Here is a 22,129-nt window from a genome sequence, read left to right on the forward strand (position 1 = left end):
TACAAGAAGTACTTGTTTTCTGTTCTTCCCAGAAGAAAAAACATCATAGAACAGTTCACTTCTTTTTTTTCTTTATAACATCTTTAATTTCCTCCATTAATGTTTTATAGTTTTTATTTATTATTATTTTATTTTTTAACTTTACAATATTGTATTGGTTTTGCCATATATCAACATGAATCCACCACAGGTATACACGTGTTCCCCATCCTAAACCCTTCCCCCTCCCCGTACCATCCCTCTGGGTCGTCCCAGTGCTCTAGCCCCAAGCATCCAGTATCGTGCATCGAACCTGGACTGGCGACTCTTTTCATATATGATATTATACATGTTTCAATGCCATTCTCCCAAATCATCCCACCCTCGCCCTCTTCCACAGAGTCCAAAAAACTGTTCTATACATCAGTGTCTCTTTTGCTGTCTCGTATACAGGGTTATTGTTACCATCTTTCTAAATTCCATATACATGCGTTAGTATACTGCATTGGTGTTTTTCTTTCTGGCTTACTTCACTCTATATAATAGGCTCCAGTTTCATCCACCTCATTAGAACTGATTCAAATGTATTCTTTTTAATGGCTGAGTAATACTCCATTGTGTATATGTACCACAGCTTTCTTATCCATTCATCTAGGTTGCTTCCATGTCCTGGCTATTATAAACAGTGCTGCGATGAACATTGGGGTACACGTGTCTCTTTCCGTTCTGGTTTCCTCGGTGTGTATGCCCAGCAGTGGGATTGCTGGGTCATAAGGCAGTTCTATTTCCAGTTTTTAAAGGAATCTCCACTGTGTTCTCCATAGTGGCCGTACTAGTTTGCATTCCCACCAACAGTGTAAGAGGGTTCCCTTTTCTCCACACCCTCTCCAGCATTTATTGCTTGTAGACTTTTGGATCACAGCTCTTCTGACTGGCGTGAAATGATACCTCATTGTGGTTTTGATTTGCATTTCTCTGATAATGAGTGATGTTGAGCATCTTTTCATGTGTTTGTTAGCCATCTCTATATCTTCTTTGGAGAAATATCTATTTAGTTCTTTGGCCCATTTTTTGATTGGGTCATTTATTTTTCTGGAATTGAGCTGTAGGAGTTGCTTGTGTATTTTTGAGATTAGTTGTTTGTCAGTTGCTTCATTTGCTATTGTTTTCTCCCATTCTGAAGGCTGTCTTTTCACCTTGCTTATAGTTTCCTTTGTTGTGCAGAAGCTTTTAATTTTAATTAGGTCCCATTTGTTTATTTTTGCTTTTATTTCCAATATTCTGGGAGGTGGGTCATAGAGGATCCTGCTGTGATGTATGTCGGAGAGTGTTTTGCCTATGTTTCCCTCTAGGAGTTTTATAGTTTCTGGTCTTACATTTAGATCTTTAATCCATTTTGAGTTTATTTTTGTGTATGGTGTTAGAAAGTGTTCTAGTTTCATTCTTTTACAAGTGGTTGATCAGTTTTCCCATCACCACTTGTTAAAGAGATTGTCTTTTCTCCATTGTATATTCTTGCCTCCTTTGCTAAAGATAAGGTGTCCATAGGTGTGTGGATTTATCTCTGGGCTTTCTATTTTGTTCCATTGATCTATATTTCTGTCTTTGTGCCAGTACCATATTGTCTTGATGACTATGGCTTTGTAGTAGAGCCTGAAGTCAGGCAGGTTGATTCCTCCAGTTCCGTTCTTCTTTCTCAAGGTTGCTTTGGCTATTTGAGGTTTTTTGTATTTCCATACAAATTGTGAAATTATTTGTTCTAGCTCTGTGAAGAATACCGTTGGTAGCTTGATAGGGATTGCATTGAATCTATAAATTGCTTTGGGTAGTATACTCATTTTCACTATATTGATTCTTCCAATCCATGAACATGGTATATTTCTCCATCTATTAGTGTCCTCTTTGATTTCTTTCACTAGTGCTTTATAGTTTTCTATATATAGGTCTTTAGTTTCTTTAGGTAGATATATTCTTAAGTATTTTATTCTTTTCATTGCAATGGTGAATGAAATTGTTTCCTTAATTTCTCTTTCTGTTTTCTCATTATTAGTGTATAGGAATGCAAGGGATTTCTGTGTGTTGATTTTATATCCTGCAACTTTACTATATTCATTGATTAGTTCTAGTAATTTTCTGGTGGAGTCTTTAAGGTTTTCTATGCAGAGGATTATGTACTCTGCAAACAGTGAGAATTTTACTTCTTCTTTTCCAATTTGGATTCCTTTTATTTCTTTTTCTGCTCTGATTGCTGTGGCCAAAACTTCCAAAACTATGTTGAATAGTAGTGGTGAAAGTGGGCACCCTTGTCTTGTTCCTGACTTTAGGGGGAATGCTTTCAATTTTCCACCATTGAGGATAATGTTTGCTGTGGGTTTGTCATATATAGCTTTTATTATGTTGAGGTATGTTTCTTCTATTCCTGCTTTCTGGAGAGTTTTTATCATAAATGGATGTTGAATTTTGTCAAAGGCTTTCTTTGCATCTATTGAGATAATCATATGGTTTTTATTTTCCAATTTGTTAATGTGGTATATTACATTGATTGATTTGCAGATATTGAAGAATCCTTGCATCCCTGGGATAAAGCCCACTTGGTCATGGTGTATGATCTTTTTAATGTGTTGTTGGATTCTGATTGCTAGAATTTTGTTAAGGATTTTTGCATCTATGTTCATAAGTGATATTGGCCTTTAGTTTTCTTTTTTTGTGGCATTTTGGTCTTGTTTTGGTATTAGGGTGATCGTGGCCTCATAGAATGAGTTTGGAAGTTTACCTTCCTCTACAATTTTCTGGAAGAGTTTGAGTAGGATAGGTGTTAGCTCTTCTCTAAATTTTTGGTAGAATTCAGCTGTGAAGCCGTCTGGACCTGGGCTTTTGTTTGCTGGAAGATTTCTGATTACAGTTTGAATTTCCATGCTTGTGATGGGTCTGTTAAGATTTTCTATTTCTTCCTGGTTCAGTTTTGGAAAGTTGTACTTTTCTAAGAATTTGTCCATTTCTTCCACGTTGTCCATTTTATTGGCATATAATTGCTGATAGTAGTCTCTTATGATCCTTTGTATTTCTGTGTTGTCTGTTGTGATCTCTCCATTTTCATTTCTAATTTTATTGATTTGGTTTTTCTCCCTTTGTTTCTTGATGAGTCTGGCTAATGGTTTGTTAATTTTATTTATCCTTTCAAAGAACCAGCTTTTGGTTTGTTGATTTTTGCTACGGTCTCTTTTGTTTCTTTTGCATTTATTTCTGCCCTAATTTTTAAGATTTCTTTCCTTCTACTCACCCTGGGGTTCTTCATTTCTTCCTTTTCTAGTTGCTTTAGGTGTAGAGTTAGGTTATTTATTTGACTTTTTCTTGTTTCTTGAGGTATACCTGTATTGTTATGAACTTTCCCTTTAGGACTGCTTTTACAGTGTCCCACAGGTTTTGGGTTGTTGTGTTTTCATTTTCATTCATTTCTATGCAAATTTTGATTTTTTTTTTATTTCTTCTGTGATTTGTTGGTTATTCAGCAGCGTGTTGTTGAGCCTCCATATGTTGGAATTTTTAATAGTTTTTCTCCTGTAATTGAGATCTAATGTTACTGCATTGTGGTCAGAAAAGATGCTTGGAATAATTTCAACTTTTTTGAATTTACCAAGGCTAGATTTATGGCCCAGGATGTGATCTATCCTGGAGAAGGTTCCGTGTGCACTTGGGAAAAAGGTGAAATTCATTGTTTTGGGGTGAAATGTCCTATAGATATCAGTTAGGTCTAACTGGTCTATTGTATCATTTAAAGTTCGTATTTCCTTGTTAATTTTCTGTTTAGTTGATCTATCCATAGGTGTGAGTGGGGTATTAAAGTCTCCCACTATTATTGTGCTATTGTTAATTTCCCCTTTCATACTTGTTAGCATTTGTCTTACATATTGTGGTGCTCCTATGTTGGGTGCATATGTATTTATAATTGTTATATCTTCTTGGATTGATCCTTTGATCATTATGTAGTGTCCTTCTTTGTCTCTTTTCACAGCCTTTGTTTTAAAGTCTATTTTATCTGATATGAGGATTGCTACTTCTGCTTTCTTTTGGTCTCTATTTGCCTGGAAAATCTTTTTCCAGCCCTTCACTCTCAGTCTGTATGTGTCCCCTGTTTTGAGGTGGGTCTCTTGTAGACAACATATGTAGGGGTCTTGTTTTTGTATCCATTCAGCCAGTCTTTGTCTTTTGGTTGGGGCATTCAACCCATTTACATTTAAGGTAATTATTGATAAGTATGATCCCGTTGCCATTTACTTTATTGTTTTGGGTTCGAGTTTATACACCCTTTTTGTGTTTCTTGTCTAGAGAAGATCCTTTAGTATTTGTTGGAGAGCTGGTTTGGTGGTGCTGAACTCTCTCAGCTTTTGCTTGTCTGTAAAGCTTTTGATTTCTCCTTCATATTTGAATGAGATCCTTGCTGGGTACAGTAATCTGGGCTGTAGGTTATTTTCTTTTTTTTTTTTTCTTCAATTCCTCCACCCGAGCTCCCGACCTGAAATCCAGCTCCGGGAACGCAGGCTTGTTGTTACAGCCCAGGGAGGCTGCCTTGCTGGCGGTGGGAGCCGCCATGTTCATACAAAACGCGCCGAGTAGCAGCTCCGCGGTGGCGGCAGCACCCACCCCCGCCCCCACACCCAGCCCCCCTGGGCCTCCTCCCCTCGTTGGCTCCTTGGCTGTGACCCCGGCCCGTGGGCGGGCTGGCGGGCCGGGGTCTAGGCGGGCGGTCCCGGCTGGGTGTGCTCCGGGCGTACGGGCTTCAGGAGGATCTGGACTGCAGCGAGAGTGCGTGTGTGGCCCCGACACCCTTTCCTGCGGCCCCAAGCCGGCCCAGATGCAGTAGGTCCCTGCCCTCCCCTGGCCCTCGCTGGCCCCGACTATAGCGGTTGTAGAGCCAACCTAAGCCTCCCCCGGGCGAGGAAAGTGAAGTGGAAACAATCGGTTATTTTCTTTCATCGTATTAAGTATGTCTTGCCATTCCCTCCTGGCTTGAAGAATTTCTATTGAAAGATCAGCTGTTATCCTTATGGGAATTCCCTTGTGTGATATTTGTTGTTTTTCCCTTGCTGCTTTTAATATGTGTTCTTTGTGTTTGATCTTTGTTAATTTGATTAATATGTGTCTTGGGGTGTTTCACCTTGGGTTTATCCTGTTTGGGACTCTCTGGGTTTCTTGGACTTGGGTGATTATTTCCTTCCCCATTTTAGGGAAGTTTTCAACTATTATCTCCTCAAGTATTTTCTCATGATCTTTCTTTTTGTCTTCTTCTTCTGGGACTCCTATGATTCGAATGTTGTAGCGTTTACTATTGTCCTGGAGGTCTCTGAGATTGTCCTCATTTCTTTTAATTCGTTTTTCTTTTTTCCTCTCTGATTCATTTATTTCTACCGTTCTATCTTCTAATTCACTAATCCTATCTTCTGCCTCTGTTATTCTACTATTTGTTGCCTCCAGAGTGTTTTTGATCTCATTTATTGCATTATTCATTATATATTGACTCTTTTTTATTTCTTCTAGGTCCTTGTTAAACCTTTCTTGCATCTTCTCAATCCTTGTCTCCAGGCTATTTATCTGTGATTTCATCTTGATTTCAAGATTTTGGATCATTTTCACTATCATTATTCGGAATTCTTTATCAGGTAGATTCCCTATCTCTTCCTCTTTTGGTTTGGTGGGCATTTATCCTGTTCCTTTACCTGCTGGGTATTCTTTTGTCTCTTCATCTTGTTTATATTGCTGAGTTTGGGGTGTCCTTTCTGTATTCTGGCAGTTTGTGGAGTTCTTTTTATTGTGGAGTTTCATCACTGTGGGTGGGGTTGTACAGGTGGCTTGTCAAGGTTTCTTGGTTAGGGAAGCTTGTGTCAGTGTTCTGGTGGGTGGAGCTGAATTTCTTCTCTCTGGAGTGCAAAGAAGTGTCTAGTAACGAGTTATGAGATGTCTATGGTTTTGTAGTAACTTGGGCAGCCTGTATATTGGAGCTCAGGGCTGTGTTCCTGTGTTGCTGGAGAATTTGCATGGTATGTCTTAGAGCAGTTCACTTCTGTGTCTCTCAAATTCCATCTTCTGGAAATGATTGAAAGCTGTGTAGCAGGGCTTTTTTTACATTATTTAGATACCATGTACATGCCAAAGTCCAATGCTGGCTTTACAGAGTGAGGATAAGCACGTTCAAAGAGTAAACCTTTAAACAGAGTTCACTGGCAACAGTTGGAAGTATTTTTGGTAAATTATTTTCTCTATGACTTTACTAAAAGAAAAATAATGCCTCGTGATTTGAGAAGGACTGGGGAAACTGTCTCTACTTCTCTATTGCAGTAGTGAGGGGATGGTAGCCATTTATGAGAAACTGTTGTGATATTATACAGGCTCAGTGTGAATTTATGAAAGAAAATTTTTTCTTCCATTGAACTTATATTCTTAAAGTCATTGTGCATTGTCTTGAGGATTACCTGTCCAGAATGGCCCTTGAGGAGCTTCTGGATAAAGTTGGTGGCCTGGGGAAATTCCAGATACTTCAGATGGCTTTAACTTTTCCTTTTTACATGATAGTAGTCTGTCACTCATTGCTGGAGAACTTCACTGCAGCCGTTCCTGGTCATCACTGCTGGGTCCACAATCTTGATAATGCCACTGTCTCTGATAATGATACTGGGATCCTCAGCCCTGATGTCCTGCTGAGAATCTCCATCCCACTGGATTCAAACTTCAAGCCAGAGAAATGTCGTCGCTTCCTCCATCCCCAGTGGCAGCTCCTTCACCTGAATGGGACCTTCCCCAACATGACTGACCTGGACACGGAGCCCTGTGTGGACGGCTGGGTGTTTGACCACAGTTTGTTCTCCTTCACCATCGTGACTGAGGTAAAGGCCCCATTTGCCTCTTGTCAGCATATGTTCTGGGTGTTTCAGTCAGTTCAGTTCAGTTACTCAGTCGTGTCCGACTCTTTGCGACCCCATGAACTGCAGCATGCCAGGCCTCCCTGTCCATCACCAACTCCCGCAGTCTACCCTGGGTGTTTTAGAAAAAAAGTCTAGGTGTTTAGAAAAACATAAAATAAGTGAGAGGTTGTTGCTGAGCCATGAAAGACCCCGGAGTTCTTGGCCTCCAGAGAAGAATTCAATCCAGGGCCAGAGACGAGGCTTGATCGCTCAGAGCTTTTGTGTAATAGAGTTTTATTAAAGTATAAAAGGGATAGAGAAAGCTTCTGACATAGACATCAGAAGGGGGCAGAAAGAGTACCCCCCTGCTAGTCTTTAGCTGGATGTTATATAGTTACTAGCAGTCTGTTAATGAAAGAAAGAAAATGTCTCAAAACTCAGAGAATGGCACTAGGCCCCTCACCCACAAGATGCATTTTGAGATAATCTTGGCACCAGGTGAGTCATCCTGGGCCATAAAATAATTGACTTGAATCTTGAAGAAAGGCAGATTAGATTATACAAAAAGTTTCGTTTACATAGACTAGGAGAACAATGTCTGAATATAACATGGGTTTGAGTATAACATACTGGTTTGTCAAGTTGATTCTGAGCCTAAATCTGAGCTTTTAGGCGGAACCGACTGGAAGATAGAGTCCAGGGTAAATGCATAGTACATTAACATAGCTTAAGACAAACATTTCCATAAGAAAAATGCATTGGTTAGCTCAAGATTTGAGAAAAGTTAAGTTCAGGTGGAACCAGGTGTCATTATGGCAACACAGTATTTTAAGAGAAACCTCTTTTTAAATTTGTATGGAGAAGGGGAAAAAATATATCACTAGTTTGTTTCCTCCTGCCCCTTAAGAGAGAGATAAAAAAAAAAAAAAAAAAGTCTGACACTTGAAGCCTATTTCCTCTGTTTGGAGACCCCTGGCCTTCCTGCCTGTTACCCTCTCATAAGCATGGCTCAAATCTTCAGTTACTGAGTAGATAGTAACTTTCCTTCAATCTTTCAGCAAATGGTGATTATCTTTTTAACTGCCAAGCACTTACATTTCAATGGACACCAGTGAAATCAACCAACTAGGCATGAATTTTAGTACTGAAGAACTTTAAACCAAGTGTGAAGATAGATGATCAGACAAGGAAGTACCTGATACAATGTGTGAAAAATTATTCTTAGTCACTTGTTCTCAGCCTAGTTGCAAATTGGAAATATTTGCATTAGTTAAAAAAATACTTGGGCTACTTGTCAGGGAAACAAATCAGAGTGTATTTCACTCTAAGTGCAAAATTCAGGCATCAGTATGAATTTTGGCTGCTGCTGCTACTGCTGAGTCGCTTCAGTCGTGTCCGACTCTGTGCGACCCCATAGACGGCAGCCCATTAGGCTCCTCTGTCCCCGGGATTCTCCAGGCAAGAATACTGGAGTAGGTTGCCATTTCCTTCTCCAATGCATGAAAGTGAAAGTGAAGTCACTCAGTCGTGCCCGACTCTTAGCGACCCCATGGACTGGAGCCTACCAGGCTCCTCCGTCCATGGGATTTTCCAGGCAAGAGTACTGGAGTGGGGTGCCATTGCCTTCTCCATGAATTTTGGCACCAGGTGCCAAAACCCTGGTGGCAAACCGCCCCCCCAACCCCAGTGTTTACAATGTGTGGCAAGGTTTGAGAACCACTGAGGTATGCTGTGCTAAGTGAATAGAAAGATTGATCTTGATGTAATCTAGAAGATTTAGTTGACGATTTCCAGAGAAAACCGTGCTTAAGTGACTTGAATGATACAGATGAGTAAATGTGGTAAAGGAAACCAGAGAGTGTGTTCACTGAGGGCTATCAGAGTGTTGATTACTGAGGGATTATAAGATTCTGTGGGACACCTCAGGGCTTCCCAGATGGTGCAGTGGTAAAGAATCTGCCTACCAATGCAGAAGATACAAGAGATGCAAGTTCAATCCCTGGGTCAGGGAGATCCCCTTGAGTAGGAAATGGCTAACCCACTCCAGTATTCTTGCCTGGAAAATTCCTCCAGATGAGCCTGGCTGGCTACAGTCCATGGGGTTGCTCAGTCCATGACTGAGCATGCAAGCATGTGAAGCTCCTCTGGGCTGATTTGCTTCTCTTCCAGTGGGACCTAGTATGTGATCATCAGTCACAGAAATCAATGGTTCAATCCCTATTCATGGCTGGAATGCTGGTGGGAAGCTTCATATATGGCCATCTCTCAGACAGGTGAGTTTCTCCAGATCACTGCTGCCCACAGTTTATGACTGCTTCATAAAGAAATCTTTATGAACTCCTCGCATATCCAATTTACACTGTGCTGGGTAGCCTTGGTTCCCAGGGAGCTGTAGATGGAAATTTAGGATAAGCTCATTGTGATGATGTCATTTTGTTGCCACAGATCTCTGTGTATTGGACACAGAAATGTCATCTCCACAAGATCTGGGGGATATTTCAGAACAGTGTTTAGAGGGGAGGTATCATAATACTTCATCTAGAAATATGAGGAAGAGTTACTTATCGGAAGCAAGAGGAAGTTGCTTCAAGACAGGAGTTTCAGCCTATTTCAAGACACAGATATAAAGAACAGCATTTCCGCCTTTGCCGTGGCTTCTGTGTTAAGTTCCCACTGGAATCAGTGAGCCAAAATCTTGTGGGTTCCCACCTTGATTGTTGTGCCTCACATGCACATGTGTGTGCTAAGTTGCTTCAGTCGTGTCTGACTGTGTGTGACCCTGTGGACTGTAGCCCACCAGGCTCCTCTGCCCACGGGATTCTCCAGGCAAGAATACTGAAGTGGGTTTGCCATTTTCTCCTCTAGGGGATTTTCCCAACCCAGGGATCGAAGTGGTGTCTCTTAAGTCTCCTGCATTGGCAGGCAGGTTCCCAGGTGCCACCTGGGAAGTTGTGCCTTGCATGCCTCATGTTTCTCACTGTAATTAGAAGGCATTTCTAGAAAACTTGGGTGCTTAGTGAAGTGGCCCTGAATTGCATTAAGAAATAATTGTGGTTATAATTTGGCCATTTGATCTCATGAAAAGGCTCTTTAGAGGTAATATTTGAAATCATATAAGGAAATTAATCTACAGACCTCAAGTGTCATAATTTCTGGTATGAGTGTTTTGGCTAATCCTGTGCCTGGCACTGTCCATCCTGAAGTAAGAGACAACCACGGCAGCTAGATACTCAAGTCTTTCATAGGTGGAATGGGAGACTCTAAGTAACCTTTATCCCCTACCTATAAGCCTAACATATTTAACCTTCCAGTGAAAATTGTGAATGCTGAATGTATCACCCTGAATGTAATTTGTAAACTATATCAGAGTGTTCATGTTGACCAGTCTTATGACTGAACACTTTACAATGATTCGTGATAAAATGCTAATTGATCAGTTTTAGACACACATAGGGTAATAGGTTTTTTTTCAGTTTCTCTGAATAAATGGGATTATGACAGATGTCGAGAATAGAAAATTTGGTGAAGAAAAGGGAGATTTATAACTAACCTAAAGATTTTGAACTAAACATAGGCAAAAAGCTTCTTATAGCTAAGAAGAAGCATTATAGATTGACATAATCCCCAATTCTTTATTTTACTTTCATTGACTGTGCTTTTGTGGCCAAAGTCAATGTCCAGAATACTTCTTCATAGCAAAGCAAATGGTCAACAAAAAGAAATGGAAACCTACAGAATGGGAAAAATATTTGCTAGCCTCATATCTGATAGATTTAATATCCAAAACATACAGGGGACTGCTGCAACTGATAGAAAAAACTCACAAATAACCTACTCAAAAATGGCAAAGGAATTCAATAGGTATTCCTCCATAGAAGACATGGAAATTGTTAACAGGAATATGAAAATGTGCTTAATTGCACTAATTATCAAGGAACTACAAGTCAAAACCACAATTATATACACCTTCATGCCTGTTTGGGTAGCTATTATATAAAAAAGTCATTGTTAAGACTGATGTCAGGGAGTTTTTCCTAGGATTTTTAGTGTTTCAGGGCTAATGTTTAAGTCTTTAACCCATTTTGAGTGAATTTTTTTTTGAATATTGTCAGTAGAGTGCAAATTCATACTCCTGCATGTTATCATTTCATTTTCCCAACATTATTATTGAAAACTTTTATTGTCCCCTCTTTAATATTATTGGTTTTTTTTTTTATCAAATAATATGTATCAAGGGTTAATTTCTTGAATCTTGGTTCTTTCTGTTGGTTTATGCATCTTTCTTAATGTCAGTACCATACCATTTTGATACCTATTGTTTTGTAGTATAGTTTGAAATCAGAAAGCAGGATGTTTCTACATTGGTTCTTTGTCAGGATTGACTTTGCTTTTGGGGGTCATTTGTGATTTCATATAGATTTTAGGATAGTTTTTTTCTATTTCTGTGAAAAATGTCATTGGAATTTTAATAAGGATGGCATAATTGTAGATGGGGCTTCCTTTGTAGCTCAGTTGGTAAAGAATCTACCTGCAGTGCAGGAGACCCAGTTTTGACTCCTGAATTGGAATCCTAGAGAAGGAAATGGCAATCCACTCCAGTATTCTTGCCTGGAGAATCCCATGGACAGAGGAGCTTGGAGGGCTACGGTTGGTGGGGTTGCAAGAATCAGACACAACTTAGCGACTAAACAACTACCAACCAATCTATAGATGGCTTTGCAGAGTATGTGCATTTTGACAATACTAATTTTCCAGTCCATGAGTATGGGCTATTTTTCCATTTATTTGTATCTTCTTCAAGTTCTTTCATCAAAGTCTTGTTTTGAGTGTCCAGATCTATATCATCTCCTTGGTTAAATTTATTGTTGTTGTTCAGTCGCTCAGTCATGTCTGACTCTTTGCAACCCCATGGACTGCAGCACACCAGGCTTCCCTGTCCATCACCAACTCCCAGAGCTTGCTCAAACTCATGTCCATTGAGTCAGTGATGCCATCCAACCATCTCATCCTCTGTCATCCCCTTGTCCTCCTGTCTTCAATCTTTCCCAGCATCAGGGTCTTTTCCAATAAGTCAGCTCTTTGCATCAGGTGGCCAAATTAATATATGACTTTATCTACTTGTTTTAAGGGCCTCCAAGATGGCTCAGCAGTAAAGAATCCGCCTGCCAATGCAGGAGGTGCAGGAGAGGTGGGTTCAGTCCCTGAGTTGAGAAGATCCCCTGGAGCAGGAAATGGCAACCCACTCCTGGGAAAAATTTTTACCTGGGAAATTCCATGGACAGAGGAGCCTGGTGGGCTACAGTCCATGGTGTTGCAAAGAGTTGGACACGACTGTGGAAACAGTGTCAGACTTTATTTTTTGGGGCTCCAAAATCACTGCAGATGGTGATTGCAGCCATGAAATTAAAGGACACTTACTCCTTGGAAGGAAAGTTATGACCAACCCAGATAGCATATTAAAAAGCAGAGACATTACTTTGCCAACAAAGGTCTGTCTAGTCAAGGCTATGGTTTTTCCAGGGGTCATGTATGGTTGTGAGAGTTGGACTGTGAAGAAAGCTGAGTGCTGAAGAATTGATGCTTTTGAACTGTGGTGTTGAAGAAGACTCTTGAGAGTCTCTTGGACTGCAAGGAGATCCAACAAGTCCATCCTAAATTAGGAGATCAGTCCTGGGTGTTCATTGGAAGGACTGATGCTGAAGCTGAAACTCCAATACTTTGGCCACCTGATGCGAAGAGTTGACTCATTGGAAAAGACTCTGATGCTGGGAGGGATTGGGGGCAGGAGGAGAAGGGGATGGCAGAGGATGAGATGGCTGGATGACATTACCAACTCAATGGGCATGAGTTTGAGCAAACTCTGGGAGATAGCAACGGAGAAGGAAACCTGACAAGCTGCAGTCCACGGGGTCACAAAGAGTAGGACATGATTGAGAGACTGAACAACAAGTCCTCCTACCAGCCACGGAGGACTGTTTCCTTCACATATGCCCCAGGACCGGGACTCCCAATCTGTGGCCTGACCTGCTCAGTCCCCAGGGTAGGTGTCCTCCTATGTAATCTCACTTTTCCTCTGAGTCCTCTCCCAGGAGTGCAAGTCCGGACCTGATTGTGTTTCTTTCCTTCCTATCTGATTACATGTGTATCTTACATCCTTGGTTTACGTAAGTCATTCTGCCAGTTTCCAGTTAGTTTCAGTGAGAATTTTTCCATATATAGATTTTTTTTTAATTAAAAAAATTTTTTTGGCTGTGTTGTGTCTTCGTTGCTGCATGCGGGCTTTCTCTAGTTGCGGTGAGTGGGGGCTACTCTTTATTGTGGTGCTCAGGCTTCTCATCACAGTGACTTCCCTTGTTGCAGAGCACAGGCTCTAGGCCCATGGGCTTCAGTAGCTGTGGCGCATGAGCTTAGTTGCTCCATGGCATGTGGAATCTTCTCAGACTAGGTAGGGATCGAACCCTTGTCCTCCTGCACTGGCAGGTGGATTCTTATCCACTGCACCACCAAGGAAGTCTGTAGATGTATTTATGTGTTAATGGGGGAAGGTAAACTTCATATCCTTTTACTGCATCATCCAGACCTTTTCCCAGGGTTATGGTGGTCTTATATTCTGCTTTCCCCTGGAGAAGGGAATGGCTACCCACTTCAGTATTCCTGCCTGGAGAATTCCATGACCAGAGGGCCTCATGGGCTTCAGTCTATGGGGTCGCAAAGAGTCTAACACAACTGAGTGACTAACACTTTCACTTCATATTCTGTTCTAGATAAAGCACATTGCTTGAGGCTTATAAATTCAGATTCAACAAAGACTGACCCTTAAATAAACCTTCAACAACTTTGAGTATTGATCCACTGATCTTCTGCATCAGTTTAACCTTGCCTGTCTGGTCCTAGAGACCCAAGTACACTTTTAGCTCTCTTGTGTTCTGGACGCTGTACAGACTCTCTACCATGCTAAATACATATGTTAGTACAATGGGAGCTTGTAGTATATTACAGTTTCCAACACTGTAATTTATTTTATATGAAATATCACTTGGTGTCAAAGTCCAAGTGATTAGAGGATAAAGTTTTGGTATTCTTAGTGTATATTGCAGACAAGGAGTACTACTTTGAGGAGATCTCCACTGTTGATTTAGCTTCTGAGTTTTCAAGCTTTCAGGTACAGAGAATCACTTGGAATCTAGAAAGATAGTACTGATGAACCTATTTGCAGGATAGCAATGGAGACACAGACAGAGAATGGACTGTGGACACAGTGAAGGAAGGAACAGGTGGGACGAATTGAGAGAGTAGCCTGAAAACATATATATTACCATATGTAAAATAGAGAACCAGTGGGAATTTGCTGTGTGACACAGAGAGCTCAACCCAGTGCTCTGTGACAACCTAGAGGGGTGGGATGGGGTGGGAGATGGGAGGGAGGTTCAAGAGGGAGGGGACATATGTATGACTGTGGCTGATTCATGCTGATGTATGGCAGAAACCAGCACAGTATTGTAAAGCAATGATCTCCCAATAAACAATGTAAAAAATTAGTAAAATAAAAAACCAAATCATAAAAAAGGACAAAACCATTATGAACATTAAAAAAAATTCTCTAAATTTCAGAGTAGGCTTTATTTTTACCGCAGGTTGCTATTGCTCTCACAATCTAATCTGCCTCTCTGTTTCTTAGGTTTGGGCGCAAATTGATTCTTAGGTGCTGTTTGCTCCAGCTCGCCATCTCTGGGACCTGTGCAGCCTTTGCTCCCACCTTCCTCATTTACTGCTTGCTACGCTTCTGGTCAGGCTGTTCTGCTGTGGCCATTGTGTCAAATAACAGTATGCTCAGTAAGTCGACAGTTTTAGTCTTTTCCATTTTCCAAGTCTGGAAATTGGCCTTGAAATTTCACACTTACCTGACAATAATATCCCAATTGGATTTTCTTTCAGTTGTAGCGTGGGTAAGGGCCCAGTCAAAAGCCACGGTAATAACACTGATAGATTGTGCCCTTAGTATTGGACAGATGATGCTGGGAGGACTGGCTTTTGTCTTTCGAGAGTGGCGCACCCTACAGCTGGTGGTGTCTGTACCTTTCTTTGTCTTCTTTCTCTCCTCAAGAGAGAGAGCCTTCTCTCTCACTCTCTTATGGGAACCTGGGATGAAAATGCATATTGTATCTAAATATATTCATTTTTTAATTCCTTAGACCCTTTTTTATTGTTTGAGCTTAAAAACCCTTGTCTATCATCTGTTACTCTGTGCAATTTGTGAAATAGAACATTGACTAACCATGACCCTTCTCTGGGAGTTCTCGGTATTTTCTGCCGTCTTTCTTCATAGTCTTACTTAGTATAGTGGTTGGAGGGTTATTCTGACATGATTTTTGTTAATATAAAATATAGACTCAGATATTTTGAAAAGAAGTAACTTTAATTCTTTTTTTTTGATTTTGGAATGAACCTGGTTATGGTAAAATTTTCCATGATTTTCATTTTTGTAGGTGAATTGAATAAAGGGAAGATGCAACAACTTTATTCATAGAATAATCTGACAAAATAGCCATGTTCTTTCTCCAGTACTAATAATTGGCATGCAGGTTGGGTGATTTACATCATGTGTTCACCAGTCCCTTAAATAATTTTAGCAAACATTTATTTATGGATAACTTGGCCCCCACACTTAAAATCAGTCTAGGGAGAATTAAATTTAGGAGATCACAGAGAGATGACTACAGATTTTATATAGAGATATGAGTTCAGGCAGAAAGGGAATGTGATCCATGTCAGACTCATTTTTTTTTTATGATGCAACTTTATTTATTTACTATTTTTAAACTTTTTAGTTTGTATTGAGGAATAGCAAATTAACAAACAATGTTGTGATAGTTTCAGGTGAACAGTGAAGGAACTCAGCCATATATATCAATTTTCTCCCAAACTCCCCTCCCATCCAGGCTGTCACATAACATTGAGCAGAGTTCCATGTGCTATACAGACTCATTCGTTGTGTTACTCCATATTCAAAACAACCCTACAAGGAAGCTGACAGTGCTGTTCCATTTTATTGATGAGAAAACTGAGGCAGATATAAAGAAGTAGTTAGTTATTAATTGGTATTAGTAATTGGGTTATTAGTTATCAACATAACTGGTAGTGTCAGGAGTACCTGCAATCACTGTTAGGCTTTACGCTGACATATTTGGGGCTTCTTTTCAAAAAGAATGTATACTGTAAATATATATTATGTGCACAAAGTTGCTAGATCCCATGCCAGGGTTTGGAAGGAAATTATGCATATCAGGGATAAACTTAAACTTCCTAAGTTTTCTGTAAATTCTCCTGATGAGTAAGCAGAGGCAATTTAACTCCAAGTCTGTGTCCCGTACTAGTACTACAACTTTCAAGTGCACTGCAGTCACTCTCATATCCTCCTAGTATTTGTAAAATAGATCTGGAATTTCTATTCCTAACCCAACAAGTGAAGCGGTGGATTTTGGAAAGAAGGCAAAATGCATCTGTTGTCAATAATCATATGACATATAACAAGAGAGAGCTGACTGCACTTGTGACTGCACCTTTCATCAGGTGGCTGGTGGAATCTGCTCGGTGGCTGATTATCACCAATAAACCAGATGAGGGCTTAAAGGGACTTCGAATAGTTGCACGCAGAAATGGAATGAAGAATGCTGAAGCAACCCTGAACATGGAGGTGAGCAGGGAAGAGGAGGTGGTTATTGGGTTGCAGGGAAGGAATAAACTGATACTTGCCTTCTCCTTATTGAGATACACAAACCCTTTTCTAACAAGGGCGGCTAGTTGAGAATGCAAGCTCAGTTCCCTGGCCTTTCATGGCCATCTCATGAAAAGAAGCTTTGCCCAATGTGCAACTAATTCCTTTAGTTCACTTCCTGTAGGCTGTGTACTATAGTGGATGCCCTGCCCTCCTCCATGGCCTCATTTTCAAATTTTCATTGTTCAAATTCAAAATTTCAATGTTCATTAATTTCCTGGAGTTTCCCTTAACTCCCTACATCCTCCTTAGTATCACATTCACACCTGTGATTACATATGCAATACGCTACACTACAAAGAAAGGGAGCATATCTCTTCTATCCTATTGGCTGCCAATGCTCATCACAATACCTGGCACTATATTGGCAAGTGATTCGTGTTTGTTGTTGCTAAAGGGTTTGAGAGCAACCATGCAGGAGCAGCTGGAGGCAGCACAGACGAAAACAACTGTGTTTGACTTGTTCCATACACCCAACCTGTGTAAAAGGATCTGTCTCTTGTCATTTGCAAGGTGGGCTTCACACAGCACATGATGACGTTCAAAGAGAGGGGACATAAATCTGTTTATTTCAAAGGTTATAGCACTGTTGTGAGAAGGAGGCACTGATTTGGGGATAAAAGGTGAAGAAAACACACCAAGTAATTGCTATTTTTGGAGGTAGTTGAAGGATTATGAAAGACTCACACGGAACTCATAATAAAATGAAGAGTTAGAAAAATATACAAATGGGATGTGATTAAACTTACAAGTTTTGTATTGCAAAGGAAACTATAAATAAAATGAAAAGACAGCCTACAGAATAGAAGAAAATATTTGCAAATGATATAACAACAGGAGATTAATTTTCAAAATAGACAAATAACTCTTACATCTTAATATAAAAAACCAAACAATCCAATTGAAAAATGAGCAAAAGATTTAAATATACCATTTTCCAAAGAAGACACATAGATAGCCAACAGCCACATTAAAAGATGCTCAACTTTGCTAATTATTATAGAAATGCAAACCAAAGCTACAATGAGGTATTGCCTCACACAAGCCATAATGTTCATCATCAAAAAGTCTACAAATAATAAATGCTAGAGAGGGTGTGGAGAAAAGGGAAACCTTCTACACTGTTGATGGGATTATAAATTGGTGCAGACACTATAGAGAACAGTATGGAGGCTACTTAAAAAACTGAAGGTAGAGTTATCATAGGATCTAGCAATCTCACTCCTGGGCATGTGTCCAAAAAAAGCTCTAAAGATACATGCATCCCAAAGTTCATGGCAGCACTACTTATAATAATTAAGACAAGGAAGCAACCTAAGTGTCCATCGACAAATGGATAGAGATGATGTGGTATGTGTGTGTACATATTTCTAGCAACGTGGATGGACCTAGAGATTACCACACTAAGTAAAGTAAGTCAAAGACAAGCATCATGATGTCACTTATTTGACAAATCTAAAAAACTGATACATATGAACTCATTTACAAAACAAAAAATGGACTCACAAGCATAGAAAACAAATGTATGGTTATCAAAGGGGAAAGGTATGGGGAGGGGTAAATTAGGAGTTTGAGATTAACACATACACACTGCTACATATAACATAGATAATCAACAATGACCTACTGTATAGCACAAGGAACTCTACTCAATAATCTGTATTTAACCTATAATGGAATATCAGACTCTTTTGAGACCCCATGAACTGTAGCCCCCCAGGCTCCTCTGTCCATGGGATTTCACAGGCAAGAGTACTGGAATGGGTTGCCATTTCCTCCTCTAGGGGATCTTTCCAACCCAGGGCTTGAACCCATGTGTCTTGTGTCTTCTGCATTGCCTAGCGGATTCTTTTACCACTTATATATTATCATGTAATTATTTATGTTAACTTTAAAATTATGACCTTAAAAGGAGGAATTATACAAATCAGACTGTGTCTTTTTTTTCAACCTTGACCATTGGCTGCCTGGGTCAACATAATCAACTGCAGCACTGGGCTCTAATCTTATGGCTTGTGTTTCTCCTCTTTTGTTCATTACAGATTTGCAAACACAGTACCCTATTTTGGCATCTTTATGAATCTACAGCACTTTGGGAGCAATATATTCCTCTTCCAGGTCATCTTTGGAGCTCTCACTATCTCAGCTTGATGTCTTGCACTCCTAGTACTGAATCACATGGGCCGTCGACTAACCCAGATGCTTCTCATGTTCCTTGTGGGACTTTCCATTTTGGCCAACATGTTTGTGCCCCAAGGTGAGAGAATACTGGAATTTGGGGAAAGGGAAGTGTCTTTTTCATGTCCTTTAAGGATTGCATTAGCCCTACTTATCCAAAGCTAGGAATAAAGAGAAGCCCCAATATTGGCTTACTAAGTATTCCAACAAACATTAGAAGTCCTGTTACTAGGTTGTTGGGAAAAAGAGCCAAAGGTCCATAAGGGTAGCTTTGGCATATCTTCACCTTCCTCACATTTTGGAAGTATCTGGAAACCGGCACCATTTATTCTGAACAGTTCCTCTAGGAGAGCATTTGTTCACCTGCGCTTCACCCATCTGGGACTTCCCAGGTGGCGCTAGTGGTAAACAAAACAAAACAAAAAACACCCCCAAAAACCCGCCTGTCAGTGTGTGAGACAAAGGAGATGCAGGTTCGATCCCTCGTTTGGGAAGATCCCCTGGAGGAGAGCATGCCAACCCACTCCAGTATTCTTGCCTGGAGAATCCTCCTGGAATGAGGAGCCTGGTGGGCTACAGTCCATAGGGTTGCAAAAAGTGGAACGTGACTGAAGTGACATAGGACATGGCCCACTCTCACTTTTAAAAACAAGCATGGAAGGGTGAGGCCTTGCAATTATATCCCAGGTGAGGACATAGAATGGTCACTCCCCTGTCAGGGCTCTTCATTACCAACTTTGATGACTGGTCTAGTTCCTCACCTCTATGTTCCACGTGTGAGTGTGATGTTAAGTCATCGTGACTACAGCTCTTGCTTATAAGAGTCTCCCAGGTAATGAAAAGAATTCCTCTTAAAAAAAAAAAAAAGTGAATGTCTGTACAGTTGAAACTAGGATTTAAGATTAAAATTCTTGTCCATTTCCTGTTAGATTACTTTATAAGTTAACAAAATGATGCTATGTAACGATTTGTGGTTGTTTAGTTGCTAAGTCATGTCTGACAGTTTGCAAACCCTTGGACTGTAGCCCTCCAGGCCCCTCTGTTGGTGGGATTTCCCAAGCAAGAATACTGGAGGGGGTTGCCATTTCCTTCTCTAGGGGATCTTCCTGACTCAGGGATTGAACTCAAGTCTCCTGCATCACAGGTGGATTCCTTACAGCTGAGCCACCAGGGAAGCCTATGTAACAATTAGGAGAACCTTTGTGGGCACAATGATTCACATTGCACAATGCAGGAATGTGCTTCACAGCCTTAGAGATGAGTGGACTTTGCTCCTCAGAATATCATTAGTAATGCCTGATTACTCTCTTACAAGAGAGTTCTGTCCAATATACAATGCTACAATTAGATTTCCTTTCATAGCGTGTAGAATACAGATTCCCTGAACATTTTTTCATTTGTTCCCAAATTCTGACATTTTGTCCCCCCCCAAATAGAAGTTTCCATTCTTGGTTCCTCGTGTCTAACATTGATGTAGATCTGGCTTCTCTTCAGCCTGTCCACTAACAGCAGTCCTGTTTTATTACTCCCTGGTGTCATACTTACCCCATGTCAATGCTGCATCTGCTCTAGGTTGACTGAGTCTTTCAGGTTTACCTAGAACTTCCCCTCCCCCCCCCCTTTTTTTTAATGAAAATCCCACACTGCTAAGACCTCCTAATTCCAGGAAAACCAGGAAATCCTGCACTTGAATTGGAAGGTCTTCCAGGTTAGAGCTGAGTCTTAGACTCAGCAATCATCCACATGACAGTTCTACCTTCTACAATAAGGATATAGTGAGCACTGGACAGAATAAGTAAAAGCAAATTTCCACCAGACTCACCTTTTCTTCTGATTCGTTGGCAAATCTCAGCTATGCACAGAGAGTTGCTATAATTAATTCAGATAGTTTCATGTACTTTTAACCACCTATGTTGATAATGTTATATTTCTCACGTTGTTAGCTGTTCTATGCTCCCTGCCATTGTACAGTTTTCTATAATATATTTCAAAAATGCAATTAACCTATAAGGCTGTTTTTTTTTTTTTCCTGACTAAATTTGGTGGATGCTTCAATGCAGATTTCTTAGTCTCCCTGCTCTTTGTTTCTCCAGAAATGCAGACCCTACGTTTGACTTTGGCAAGTGTGGGGATGGGCTGTGTTGCTGCTGCTGTCTCCAGTAATTCTGTCCATAACTCTGAACTCATGCCCACTCTCCTCAGGTAAAATACTTTGTGGATGCTCTGCCAGGGCCCCAAATAGGGCTTTCCCAGGTAATTGATCAGGAGTAATCAAGATAAGGGAGAAGGCGATGGCACCCCACTCCAGCACTCTTGCCTGGAAAATCCCATGGACGGAGGAGCCTGCTAGGCTGCGGTCCATGGGGCCGCTGAGAGTCGGACATGACTGAGCGACTTCACTTTCACTTTTCACTTTCATGCATTGGAGAAGGAAATGGCAACCCACTCCAGTGTTCTTGCTTGGAGAATCCCAGGGACAGGGGAGCAGGGTGGGCTGCCGTCTATGGGGTCGCACAGAGTCAGACACGACTGAAGTGACTTAGCATAGCATACTTAGCATAGCAATCAAGATAAGATCTGTTAACTAGAAAGCATTCATTTGTAATCATAATAGTAACAACATACTAACAACAGTTACCCAAAGTTTATTGAAGAAATGGATGGCATGCCGTGTACTGTGTTAAGCAGTACTTCAGTGTCTGTCTCATTAATCTTTTGGACCACTTGTCATGGTAGTTGCAATGCATTAACATACTGTTTAAAATGATGAAAATGGGTTTTAACACACTTTGATCTTAACAAAGCTAGAATCACAGAACAGATCTCAAAAACAAATATCTTTCATCAAACTTATGTATGTAATAACTGTGTTTTATGTCTTCCATTACAATGTCAAAGTGGGCTTCTCTGGTGGCTCAGCTGTAAAGAATCTGCCCACAGTGCAAGAAGTGCAGAAGATGCGAGTTTGATCCCTGAGTCAGGAAGATCCCCTGGAGGAGGACATGGCAACCCACTCCAACATTCTTGCCTGGAGAATCTCATGGACAGAGAAGCCTGGCAGGCTACAGACCCTAGGGTTGCAAAGAGTCGGACACAACTGAAGCAACTTAACATGCATAATGTCAAAGTAGTAGATTATAAATTACATGTATGGGATTTTTTTTTACTGAATTATTATGCATTTTCCTCTTTTACCCTTCAGAGCAAAAGCTTCAGGATTAAATATGATGGCTAGTAGGTGTGGGGCAGCACTGGCTCCCCTGCTGATGACTCTAGTGGTGTATCTACCCACTCTGCCCTG

General features: G+C 40.6%; 1 protein-coding gene across 1 annotated transcript; it reads left to right on the top strand.

Annotated features, from left to right (window-relative positions):
• Positions 1 to 6,455: 6,455 nt before the first annotated feature.
• On the top strand, positions 6,456 to 18,801 carry LOC109554259 (solute carrier family 22 member 10-like). Its single transcript, XM_070782802.1, has 7 exons — positions 6,456 to 6,857; positions 9,045 to 9,148; positions 14,554 to 14,708; positions 14,811 to 14,970; positions 16,437 to 16,569; positions 17,048 to 17,163; positions 18,693 to 18,801. Exons 1-7 carry the CDS (start codon positions 6,456 to 6,458, stop codon positions 18,799 to 18,801), a joined length of 1,179 nt encoding a protein of 392 aa, XP_070638903.1.
• The last annotated feature ends 3,328 nt before the right edge of the window (positions 18,802 to 22,129 follow it).

This window comes from Bos indicus, chromosome 29 (genome assembly GCF_029378745.1).
Source record: "Bos indicus isolate NIAB-ARS_2022 breed Sahiwal x Tharparkar chromosome 29, NIAB-ARS_B.indTharparkar_mat_pri_1.0, whole genome shotgun sequence".
In the NCBI taxonomy this organism is placed as follows: domain Eukaryota; kingdom Metazoa; phylum Chordata; class Mammalia; order Artiodactyla; family Bovidae; genus Bos; species Bos indicus.